General features: G+C 35.3%; 1 protein-coding gene across 1 annotated transcript in view; it reads left to right on the top strand.

Moving 5' to 3' along the window:
• Window positions 1–13,641, top strand: part of LOC141433394 (pancreatic triacylglycerol lipase-like) — a gene marked incomplete in the record, with an annotated part of 47,983 nt that overhangs the window by 24,519 nt on the left and 9,823 nt on the right. Inside the window, 1 exon segment of the mRNA XM_074095414.1 lies at window positions 12,278–12,357. Within this exon segment, the coding sequence (XP_073951515.1) occupies window positions 12,340–12,357 (18 nt within the window).

Here is a 13,641-nt window from a genome sequence, read left to right as displayed (position 1 = left end):
TAATTTAAAACATTATTCCTTATGATGGAACACTACGAGAAAATCTTGTTCATAAACACTTGTAACTTAAGACCCGTTTGCTTTTATCTGTCCCTTAACATTTGCCTTTGCTAAACACAGAAAAAAACATAAGTACCTAGAACTAGATATTGCTACGTACCTTCACATGAAAAAACCGGCCAAGAGCGTGTCGGACACGCCCGAAATAGGGTTCCGTAGCCATTACAAAAAAATTAAGTAATATTTTTCTAAGGATTTCGTATTTTGTACGGAATATTCCAAGTTTAGGTATATTTTATACCTTAGGCTGCTATTTACTCTTAAACTACTAATAATTCTCAAGAAAACTTAACCGTTATAGTTTTCCTTGTAAGTTTGATATACTTTCTACCATCCTGAATTTTTTCAAAATTTTCCACCCACCGGCTTAGATTTTAGAGGGGGGGACGCTCGATTGTAATGAAAATTTGCACTTTAAAGTTGAATAATTTGCAAACTCATCACTAAATCGAAAAATCGTTTTAGCAACCCCCTAATGGTTTTAAGAGACCTATCTAACGATACCCCACATTACAAGATTGGATGAGAAAAAAATTACCCCCGCCTTACGTCTATGGGAGTTACTCTAAAAATATATTTTTTTAAATTTTTGAATGTACTATTTTGTCGGCATGGTTTCCATATATATTCGTGCAAAGTGACAGCTTTCTAGCACTGATAGTCCCTGAGCAAAGCCGCGGACGGACGGACAGACAGACAGACATGGCGAAACTAGAAGGGTTCCGTTTTTGCCATTTTGGCTACGGAACCCTAAAAAGGGATTCGAAGTTTACGCTGTTTCTTCGAAAATTTTTGATCAATGTGGTCATGCAGAAATATTCAGGACTGTATAAAAGCATAAATCTATTGGTGAAACATTTCCTAAGCATTCCTTACAAACTAACCACAAAAAACATTCATTTCCAAACATTTTCACAACTACTAACAATTTAAATCGGACCATTGCGGACTGAAATGGTTGCGATAGTGCGATGCTAATGTAAGTCGGTTGTTATACGAACGCACATCAATGACGAGCAAATGAAGCATGCAAGTAGGGTCATTAATAAAATAATCAAGGTAAAATAAAACTTTTATTCCTATTAAATGAGCATTGAAATTCTCCAAGCCCTGTTAAGGCCAGTTTTGACTTAAATCTGAGACAAATCGTGCACGGTCGCAGTACCTACATTGCGGCGCGCGATTGACTATTTCAAACCTGTTTACTTTATTGCGTCGCAATGTAATGCAATTTGCACAATTTTTATGCAGATCTAAACTGTTCTTTGCACTGTAAAAAGAATACTTCACGGTAAAAGATGTATAAGTGTACTAAAAAAGTGGGTTCCTGGTAATTTTTCTTTTGCTTGGACACAAGCAGACAATTACTCACAAGCATTTTCGAAAACAAAATTAAATTTAATGCTGTCTGTGACACGCAGTATCTTGCATAATTAGACAATGATCGCGATGCCATTAATAATTGGAAAATATACAATTTTTGCTGTAATTTATAATAATAAATAGTATTAAAAAAAGTTTAAATTTCTTACAAAATAAAATAAATTTGGTCACACAGTGCATGTAGTTTTGTTACTATCAAAAGTATACTTGTCTAGTGTTCGTTTGTAAGCTTACATAAAAGAAAATTCTACAATAACCAACAAGTACAAGTATCTATCTCAGTTTTTGTCAATTGTATTTTGTTTTATTTTCTTTTGTACAATAAGGAGTTTACATACATACATACATAACCTCTTACACTAACAGGAGCAACTACTTACACATAATTGTTATAACTTTTTTGTTGCAACACTTAAAATCATTGATTTATTTACCCACACAAATTTTTAGTATGTAGTAAACGATACGGTGAGGAAGTTCATGCACACAAAGACAAAGCCCGTTGATGTCTATAGTTACTGCGCTACTTTTTACCTCGCGTGAAATATTATACCAACCCACGACCTAAAATATTCACATTATTACGTACTCATTAGATAATAAGTACCTCGTATTACGTGAAATTGAGGTGACAAGTTGATATATGAGTAGAGTACTGGTATCGCGTAATGCATAAAAATTAGTATTAAGTTTTTGCTCTAAATATCAATTTCTGCTTAACACATAAGTCAAGGCTGCGGTCGTGAGACGATTTCTTTGTGTTTTTTTTGTAACATCAAAATTATTGTGATATTTTATAAACCGATAAAGTACTGGTTCACATTGACACACTTTACTTTCGATACGGTCCTTAGTCTTTACACAAAATTTAATTTTATTGAGCAGTCTACTAGTAACGTGACATATGACCATTTCCGTGGTTAATTTTTCTTTAACAATCTAAACTAAGCCGTCGATGACCTTACCATTTGTATTGTACACCCAAAAACTATTACATCGCACGTTAATTTGCAACTAATTGCAATGAGTGGAATAAAATCACGATGAAATAACTTGAAAAAAATATATAGGGACGGTAAAATACTAAAAGTACGATTATGTAAAACAATTGTTGATACGTTCAACGCCGCTAATTTTATCAAAAATGAAATACCTACTGCTGTTATTCATCTTCATCTCGGCTTATATACGTTCCACTGACTACAGGGCACAGGTCTGCTCTCAAAATAAGAGTTCTTGGGTCGTTATTCGGTGTTTAATAAAGACACATTGTATTGTATGTATGTGTGAAAGAAAAGTAAACCCCTTCCGTTTGATTACGACGTAATCAAGGGAAATAGAGTAGGTAGATGATAGTGTTCTAGTTGCTCTAGAAAATTCTAATTGTTGTTTACATGTACACAACGAGCAACTGGCGTAAAGGAATTGCACGCGAAATTTATTCCTAACACGAATATTATTCGTTCCTGCTCAGATCCTTTATTAGTTTTGAACCTTAACGGCGCAGACAAAAAGTGTTAATTTTGCTTGGACGTCGATTGTGCTCTATGAAGTCATATTTTAATGCGATAGCTGTTTGCGATGCGTCGGGTGTTTCCGACACGCATGGACAGTGATGATGACGTTGGTGATGCTTCAGTAATCATCAGGATCAGTATTTATTGACCAGTGACACATGTTGCGTCCCAAAAGGTTGACGACCAGATGGCCTGGTGGTTAGAGAACCTGACTACGAAGCTTAAGGTCCCGGGTTCGATTCCCGTGTCGGGGCAGATATTTGCATGAAAAATACGAATGTTTATTCTCGGGTCTTGGGTGTTTAATATGTATTTAAGTATGTATCTATATCTATATACCTACTTATATTTATCCGTTGCTTAGTACCCATAACACAAGCTTTGCTAAGCTTACTTTGGGACTAGGTCAGTTGGTGTTAATTGTCCCGTGACATTTATTTATTATTTATATTTATTAAAAGGTGATAAGGAAATAAGTTGCTGTTTTAGGATTCTGTGCTCAAAAAACTGGACTATTCACGCATTCACTGCCACCGACGCACATATGCGTTATCGGAACTTCGCCCAGTGCCGCTGTCATAATTATTCATTACATTATGAACGCACACATGCGTCGGTGTCACCAGTGGAAGTCAGGTGGTAGTGAATGCGTTAACAGACGAACTGAGATCCTACACGATACGAGTATAACAGTAACCAGAAATTCTGGTACTGGTATAGGTATAGTATAGGCTTGCATTGGGTCCACTCCAGGGTAGGTAGCGCTCCCTACCGCGCTGGGGGGGTGGCGAAGCCCAAGCTACACAATTCCAGAATTGTTCATTCCAGAATGTTAATGTCGTGGACTCGTTGGTTTTCTTCGTTTTCCAGAAGATTCAAATGAGAAAAATAAGGACCGATATTTTGTTTCCAGTTCCAAACGACATTAGCAAACTAAGTACGTTAATAATAATAATAAATTCATTTATTTCAGGCAACTTGGCCCATACAATAAATACCTGACAGACTAATATACATATTTATAATTAAAAATATTTAAAACTAATTTGGTGACAAAACGGCGTGACCTCGTTGAGTCACCGTCCCCGACGTCGCATTCAACTCCCGCCGGAACACGACGTCTTTCGGCCAGAAGGCAGCACTCGCGATGGTCCCCATCAGCAGCCGCGGCACGCGCACCACAAACGAGCTGAAGTGAACGTAGTGACGCGACTGCAGCTGGAACACCCTCAGCGTGTAATCCACTCTTGCTAAGTACGTTAAGAGTATATGCGTAAATGTAACACACCACGAGCAAAGTTCTAACGAGTGGAATTCCTTGTTTTGCGGTTGTTTTCCCTTAGCGTCTTACACACCTTGCGTTCTTGACTAAATATTCATGTCTTTTTTTTTGACCGCTTGGATCCATCGTCATTTTCCTACTGTTATCACATCAAGGTCACAAAAATCATGATCGATCACAACTTAATATTTAAAATTTGTCGTTATATACGGAGCCCTACACTGCGCGTGTCCCGACACCCACTTGTCCAGTTTTAAAAATCGGTTAATAACTTCAAACGAACGTTTGCTGCCATTTTGAAAGTTCAGTGTTGGGTGTGTAAGCCATGCTTTATACAAATAAGTACTCACTTTATGCTGACTAAATGGAACTCAATATGCCTCTTGTTAAACAAATACTCAATAAGATGCCGAAAAGTCTTGCAAATAACCAAGTACCAACTGTCTATTTCTTAAAGTACCTACTAGGTGTTGCCCGCGACTATGTCTTCTAAGAATTCGTTTATCGCTATCCCGCGGAAACTATCCAATTTTTCTCGTGATAAAAGCTATGACTTAATCCTTTCCAGGGTACTTCAACCCATGCCAAACTATCTGCATACGAAATTTCATCTCTATAGGGTCAGCGGTTTAGGTAAGCGCGGTGAGGTAATTGACAGATAGACAGCCCTACAGAGAGACTTTTATAATATTAGTAAGGATTTGAAGTTACGAAATAAAATTTTGTGACCTATTTATTTCGCCATTAACTCCAAACCTAAGGCAGGCTTTTATGTATGTGGCTTTTCACAAAGTCAAGTTGCAATGTTCCTGAAACAAAACTAGTAATGTGGAAGAAATATTTGTCGTTCGCAGAGAAATTATATCCGTTCGTAAATTTTCCTTCAATTTCATTTTTCTTTCAAGAAAGTAGCTCTAGAAACGCAAGGTGGTACTTAATGATAACACCCATAACTAATTTTATTTCTGTATCCTAGTAATTTTATAACCCGTAGAATGAAAATCATGATGATTGATACATTGGCACGGTCTCAGTTCCTTATTATGTGGCGTACAGCGGAAGCAAGTTGCAGTATCAATAATTTTATGCAAGATGATGAATCTCTTTCCTTATTTACTTAAATGGATTAAATCAGACGAATAAAGTTGAGTTTCCACAAATTGATTTTAAACTTAACATCAATATTTTTAAATAACCGCTGTTATAAACTGGTTCTAACGAAACATGGATCCCTCTCTTCCGTTTTAATTGAATTCTTCTTATTATTATTATTTTATTTTATTTTATCTTTATTTAATAAATTCCTACAATATCTTCAAATAGCAATAAATATATTGTTTTCCCTTAATAATTAATATTAAAAAAAAAACATCAAACAATCCAAATTAATAATGCAATTGATAATTTAATAACCAAGGCCCTGTTCTGTTTGAGTCCCGGATATTTGAGGACCCGTGTTTAACCCTGGTCGAGGCAAAATACGAATGTTTGCTCTCGAATCTTCGACGTCTTGAAAGAATGTCTTTATTTGTGAAAGTATCTACCTACGTTCGTTAACTTATGTTAGTTTGGGGCTTAGTAAAAGGTATCCCATGATGTTTGTTTATTTATCTAAACATGTCTTACAAAACAAGAAAACAAATTTAAAAAATATGCCTCCGATAATTACATAAACATCTGATTTTGCAACACCAAATTGTAACCCGTATGTGTACAACAGCAATTTGCAGTTCAGAATGTTATGTATGTGGAACGTCGAACTGGCGTATCATACCATAATGGGGCGACGAACGTTTGTCTGCGCCAGCCGCTAAGTACTTATTACTGACCCATCAATTACTTACATAAAGTCTGCTTGGTCTAACTTCAGTTATATCAGACGGGTTAAGGCACAGTGCCTCCGTTGCATCACGGCTCACTTCCGCGCTCGCAGCGTACCATGCCATTATTGTTTATTTTTCATTTGTTTCATGTTTCTAAATCGCACTTATTGATGCGCCGGTCGTGCTCTATCTTGCAACGCAATCAGTTCGATAAAATCTACATAATATCTGTAAATAATTTATTTCAACAAGTGAAAGCTGAAGAATTATGTCACTTTACGAGTATCTCTTAATTTATAGGTCGCTGTCGTTAACTTTACACAAATTAAGATGTAAATGAACATATTTTTTTATATGTTACGTGAATCCAAACACATTTGGATACTCAGAAACGATTTATTTGAATTCTTATTTTTTTACATCATTTAATTTTATATGGTCGTATAGTATCGTATCTTTTCTTTTAGCTCTAAGAGATCATAGCGTAACCCTTAATACCTATTTGATATTTATTTCAACTTTTTACCCATTTCCTGAGAAAAAGTCTTGACAGAAAGACACATGCACGCAGACTTCGTTAGCTGTTAGTTTGTGTACGTGTGCATCTTTTCTCTTTTGAGATACAGAAATTTAAACATTTATTATTAAGATTAAGGGTTTTTTTTTATTTTTATACAAGTTCATCATCATCCCAGCCCATATACGTCCCACTGCTGGGCACAGGCCTCCTCTCAGAACAAGAGAGCTTGGGCCATAGTTCCCACGCGGGTCCAGTGCGGATTGGAAACTACGCACGCACCATTGAATCGCTTCGCAGGTTTGTGCAGGTTTCCTCACGAAGTTTTCCTTCGCCGCAAAGCTCGTGGTAAATTTCAAATGTAATTCCGCACATGAATTTCAAAAAACTCAGATGTGCGAGCCGGGGCTCGATCCCACGACCCTCTGCTTAAGAGGCGATAGATCAAACCACTAGGCCACCAAGGCTTCGTATATAACGGCCACCACGGCTTCGTATACAAGTTGTGTAAAAATAAATTCAGGATATTTCAGTAGATAAAAGTTTTCATCGGATTTTTTATCCGAAATTTAACCTTTAAGTTTGAACATCGATGTTCTATGGAAACATTTGTAAATCAAAATAATAAAGAAACTAAAAATGTATACAGAGGTGTTCAGTTAACCTAACTAAACTATTTGCTGTAATATTCTGAATTAATTTTATGTTACCTCGTTTAGTCGATATAATCACTTTTTATCATTTAATATTAAAACTTGAAAATACTTAGTAACTTATTTCTTCATTCTTACGTGACATGACTGCGTGTTCAGAATAATAGGTTTCCAGTAAAAAGTAGTACAATTAAACTCGCACTATGCATAAGTAGTTCTTCAGTATAAATTATCTTCGTCAGTGAACCAAAAATCCACCGAAGTGATAATTGTCGTCCATCGGCCGTGGCAACAGTATAATTTATGTCTACGCTACGAGATATAAATCATTGGACTTATAACTTTAAAGGCGTTCAACAAAATATAGCGTTATGTAGCCAGGTTTATTGCTTAATCGTGATGAAGTGAGAAGAAATCGTGACCTAACCTTACTGTGATATTACATTCTTCTAGTGCGTAGGTATAGGTTAGAGCTATTGATCAAGGATCGAAAAATCACCCGATATTTTAGTAATCTATACCTGTTTCCAATTAATAGAGACGTATTAAGTATGTCAATTCCTTATGGAAAGTACGCCCCAACGACATCCAGAATCCAGATACTGTAAATGAATTCGAGTCGTATAAATTGTGGTTGTTGTGCACTCACAAGTAAAACATCGGACGTTTATTCACAATACTTGTGGACCCTTGCTGTGCTGATGATAACGTTAATATTACTTCAACTAACAACAAAAACTTTTCAGTGTAAGTTTATAAAAAGCAAAGGACTAGAACGTCTTCGCGTTAAGATAACGGGATTTGGCTTAAAGAGGGGTATGTAGGGGGTACGTGTGGTACCAGATTCAAATCATCATCTTCTTTGTCTTTGCCCATCTCCAACATAGGTTAAATATCCTATGGTACATAGATCTCGATGTTTATAACCCTTAAAATTATGAGAAACGTTGTACATGTCAAAAGATATAATTTTATTGCTCAGTGCAAGCGTGTCTACTGTTTGCTTTATGTAAACTCAATAAATGGTGATTTGCCAGTCTCAGGGATCGCGAAATAGGACCGCACACATAAACTAGTTTGCTAATGTTGTTCGGAACTCGAAACAAAAAATCAGTTTTCTTTTTCTTTATCATTTGGGATTGTGATTTGGATCTTCTGGAAAACGAAAGCCTCGCTCCGAGGCCGCGCAAGTGGAGACGCTGCCAAAGGCACGGCTCAGACTGAGGCTCCTTTGAGCACAGCCAAAAAACCGACAAAATATGGCTCGGCTCGAGGCTGCTCGACCTGAGGCTGCTCTAATGGATACGCGGCTGAAAAGAACCGACGAGTCCAGACCGACATTCATATTCTAGTTGTACTATAAAGTCACCAATAGGTAATCTGACACACCAAAGCGTGCATAAATACCTAATACGACTCTATTTCTAAGGCCGGTAGGACGTGTCAGATATTTTTGTACGCTCCGCTGTAGCAGATATTAATACAGGAGACTTATTATTGATACTAATACCTTTCTGGAATTCGTTAATAGTACTATTGTCTGCTCTATGACAAATAATAACTGACTAACGTATTGTTTTATGTTGAACTATTTTGTTTACATTGATCACTAATTTCAAAGAAAAAACCGGCCAAGTGCGAGTTGAACCCGCGCGGAGAGGGTTCCGTACAATGCCAAAGTCAAATGTTTGCCTCTATTTTTTTATAAATATTTTTACGGTGCTTTATAATTAATACAAAACATCAAATTTGAAATCTTCACAGTAAGGCGCGAGTTAACTACTACTAGCGCTTTCTAGTGGTGTTTTAGTGAACTATTTTCCGTAAGTGAACGTATTATAATTATTGAGTTATCAGTTTACCACATTTTCAATTGATAGAATTCTTATACGTTTCCTGTAATGAACTAGGTATATTTAGTTTTTTTTTTTTAATTTTAGGCTCAGTAGTTTCGGAGATCAAAGGGAGAATGGACAATTTTCGTCTTCTTTCATGAATAAAATCAAAACTATTTATTTTACAATAATAACAAAAATATAATAGAGATCCTCATAACGAGCCATTTCATTTGACATAGTAAGGTTAGTAAAACTTTTTTTTTAATTTTCTAATTTGTCCCCCGAAAATGGCCCTTATTTAAAAAAAATATTTACTTTGCACATCTGTTTGGGTCATAGGATTCGACCATCATATCAAATTTCACCTAATTTGTTACGACATTCGGAGCAAATTGGCTGTAACAGACGAACGGACAGACACACAGACGCACGAGTGATCCTATAAAGGTTCCGTTTTTTTGTACGGAACCCTAAAAATTAAGCAAATGCATGGCTTTAGTTTCGCTTAGGTTAGGTAGGTACGTTGAATAGAATAAATTAATATCAAAAAGAGTTAGACAGACACTAAGTATATGAGACTTGTGCATACAAGTACGTAAGAGTGAGATACAGGAACCTGATTTTCACGTGGCATCGATGTAACTCAAGCATTATTGCCGAATAAAAACTAATACTGGCACATCAGTGCAAGCCAGTTAACAAATTACGTTCAAGATGTGAAATAGAAAATATTGCAATTCAGATTTGAAAATGAAACTTGGAAAAAAAGTGAAATTTTGAATGTGTAAATTAAAAATAATTGAGATTTCATTTTAAAAACACTTCAATATGTATAAACGATTTAAAGCATTTTGCTTCCTGAACACCACACTATAATTTTATTTTTTATATCGCTAAAATATGCAAAATCCAAAAGAATAAAAAATATATCCTAATTTTACCAGTTCTACCACATAATAGGTGGCCTTTTGCTAAAGAAAAAAAATAAGCTGTCATAATTTTGTATTTGACATTGACGTTATCAATATTACTTTATTGTTTACTATCAATGTTAATGCATAACGCACCGAAGTTAAATTAAAATAAATAAATATCACGGGACAATTCACACCCAATTGACCTAGTCCCAAAGTAAGCGTAGCAAAGATGTGTTACGGGTACTAAGCCATACAGACATACCTATTACGTAAACACCCAACACCCGAGAACAAACATTAGTATTTTTCATACAAATATCTGCCCCGACACGATTAAAAGATTATTAAATTTACTAACTACTATGGACAAACTCGTACGGAAAATGATCTATACTTGGTAAATTTGTGCTGTCTGCAGCACTATAACCATCGAGAATCTTCATATCTTTTGCCACGCTAAATAGTCAATTGTTTTCTTTCGTCCGTAGAATCCGTATGAAAGCCGGGTGTCTTATTTATATACAATGCAGTATCGGTATGCACTATTACAACTTACAACCAAAATCCAACCAAACCAAATTTTTTTAGAGTACCTCCCATCGTATGTAAAGTGGGGGTGATTTTTTTTTCTCATCCAACCTTGTAGTGTGGCGTATCGTTGGATTGGCATTTTAAAACCATTAGGCGGTTGCTAAAGCGATTTTTCGATTTAGTGATGTGTTAGCAAAGTATTCAACTTTAAAGTGCAAATTTTTATTAAAATTGAGCCCCCCCTCACTACCCATAATCAGCCAGCAATTGCCTACTTCCATATCACGACGAGACTATATTCTTTAGTTTTTTTTGCAATGCTTTAAATGTTGTTATCAATTAATATTGTTTATGAGTACAAATTAGAGGGTCATCACCGGGCCGTGACTCGGTTTTTGATGCGAATACGCCTTTCGTAACAGACCTTATACACGCTAAATCGGGTGTCGCCTTGACCGAAGATGGTCGATGAGTCTGATATTTCATAATACATAATAAATTATTGGAATTATTATGTTTATTAAGGTTTACGTCGACAAATTTCACACTGTTTTTAACCGACTTTAAAAAAAGAAGGAAGTTATCAATTCAGTTGTATTTTTTTAAGTTTACTACCTCGAACTCCGTCATTTACGAGTATGAACTGATTTGAAAAAAATGTTTTTGTTTCGTATAGGAATACCTTCAATTATATCCCATAAGCACCAAAAGAAATCAGGATAAGATGATTGGATTCTAAGGAAATTGAGGGAACTCTTCAAATATTGTAGGGATGGTAATTTGGATATATTATTTAGTAGTAACTCGTGCATTTGCTCTTGAAAATCATCATTTGGTGAAGTGGAACTGACCACAGTTGACCACCGGAGCTACCTACTACTACGAAACATTTAACCGACTACTAAAAATATGAGAATAATTTTCTACCAGCATGAAGTCGGTGCCTCACTCAGCACGAGCCAGCAGGAGTGATTAAAGCCCAATATATAGCATGTAGGTAAGTTAGACGACTATAGGTCCACTCCTGCTGGCTCGTGCTGAGGCACAGAATTCATGCTCGTAGAATATTATTTTCATGGTTTTTGTAGTCTGTTCAATTTTTTGTTAAAAATTTTTTTTCTTACCTGATTAGATACACTCTAGTGGAAAAAGGCTTCGTTTGTGTAGGTTTTATTAATGTAGGACAGGATAACGTGACAATTGGTATCCGGGGATCATTTTTCGATGAAATTTACATTAAAATTGGAGTAAAATAAAACGAACAAAATTATCAAATTACTTTGATTTTAATATAATTTTTTAACCTGTACTATAGTCACTCTATGGCTAGATAAGTAATTTAATAAATTAGTTTAGCTATAAAAACTATATATAAAACAAATTCCTCAAATAAACCTAGCACTTTTCAGCAAACTTTTACACTTTGTTACTTTATAACAAATTGAATTTTATTTGTTCCGACTAATTTCTAGCCTTTAAGTTTGTCGCAATTGGGGAACAAGGTTCAAAGATAATTATAATTATAGCATATATATAGCATAGTTTCGAAGATGCTGGCAGCGTTCTCTCTCCGAATAGCTAGGCTAATTCTTTACTCAAGGAAGCCGCCAGCTCTTTAGCCCCATTTTTTGTCTACTAACCGTTTCTCTACTTAAAATTCAGTGTTTGATAATATAAATTATAGTTATATATTTACAAGTACATACAACTCAGCCAACAGTTTAAGTTGAAATTAAATATTACCTTTTTTTAATAGACAAACGCTGAATAGCCGCAGATGGCGGTTACAGCGTAAACTAACAGAAAGCAAACAGCCTGATGGGCGCTCGCCAAAGGGTAAGATAATTTTATCTACAAGTAATGCTTTAAAATACTAGGCCAAAATAACCTAAAATCTGCTCAATGGAAGGCTTATTGTATCGGTTTTGTTCCTGGACAACATCTAACCCTTCTACAGACGCAAATATGCTTTGATACGATTGCGAGTGTGCTACGACCAAGAATACAAATATTATCGGCAGTCATAGATCATTAATGCCCAGGCGCAAAAAGAAAACGACACGACGGGTTTTTGCCTAATGAGATGGTTTGTAAACCGAGCATGTTAAAGATATGAGAGAGGCAATAAAAATTTTTGTTGAGGAAATAGTTATTTGTGCACCAAGAGAGCAAAGTTGTTTTTTGTTGCGAGTGTTGATTTTGAATCCCGAGTAAGCGAAGGATTCTATAATTGAATCACGAGCGTTAGCGAGTGATTCTAGGTTAGAATCCTGAGATCAGCAAGGGATTGAAATACACGAGATGCAAAAAAACTTTGGTCTCGTGTGACACATACAATTTTTCACCTCAGCAGCGAGAACATAATTTAAATGTAACATAAGAATAAAACCACATATACCTACCTGTTTACAAAACAAACACATTTTTTTAAAATAGAATCCGATTATTATCAAATATAATAATTACATTTAAAACCATAAAAAGAGTCCAGTAGCTACAATACAAATCGCATACTCATAACATGCAATCTTAACTTCTTGTACTAATGTCACACTTATTTTTTAATACTGCAAAAAGCCTCATCTCGGGGTAATTGAAAAGGTTGAACAATTAAACCTTTAAGTATGATTTTTATTAAGATTTCTATTACATAAACATAAATAGATTTGTAAAAAAATCATTCAATTTAACAAATAATAATTATACTGTAGAGGCAGTATACGGAATTCTTTTATAAAAAAAAAACAAGAGAAGCGGCTTTCGTGCAACGAGGTTTCATACTTTATTAAAAGATCGGGAAAATTTACATTTTGGAAATATTTCGATATATTTTTAATACCAAAAATTTAATTTAAGTTTGTAATCGACAAATTTGATCCTATCTCTTGCTTTTTTCGAGTTGAAGTGAAATGACAGATCAAAGTAAAGTTCAAATATTTGGAATTCAGTGAGTAGACCCAACACTGTAGGTACTCAGCATTTAAAAAAAAAATTAAAAAGTTACTTTGTCTCACGGAGTGAGCAAAATGCGATTTTGCTCACTGATTTCTCATAGCAAAACCTGCCTGTTTGAGGTGCTGAGGTGAAAATATTATTACTTAGTGCTTTTCTTCAGCAAAG

This window comes from Choristoneura fumiferana, chromosome 12 (genome assembly GCF_025370935.1).
Source record: "Choristoneura fumiferana chromosome 12, NRCan_CFum_1, whole genome shotgun sequence".
In the NCBI taxonomy this organism is placed as follows: domain Eukaryota; kingdom Metazoa; phylum Arthropoda; class Insecta; order Lepidoptera; family Tortricidae; genus Choristoneura; species Choristoneura fumiferana.
The sequence above is the reverse complement of the archived record's forward strand: the minus strand, read 5'-3'. Positions and strand labels throughout refer to the sequence as shown.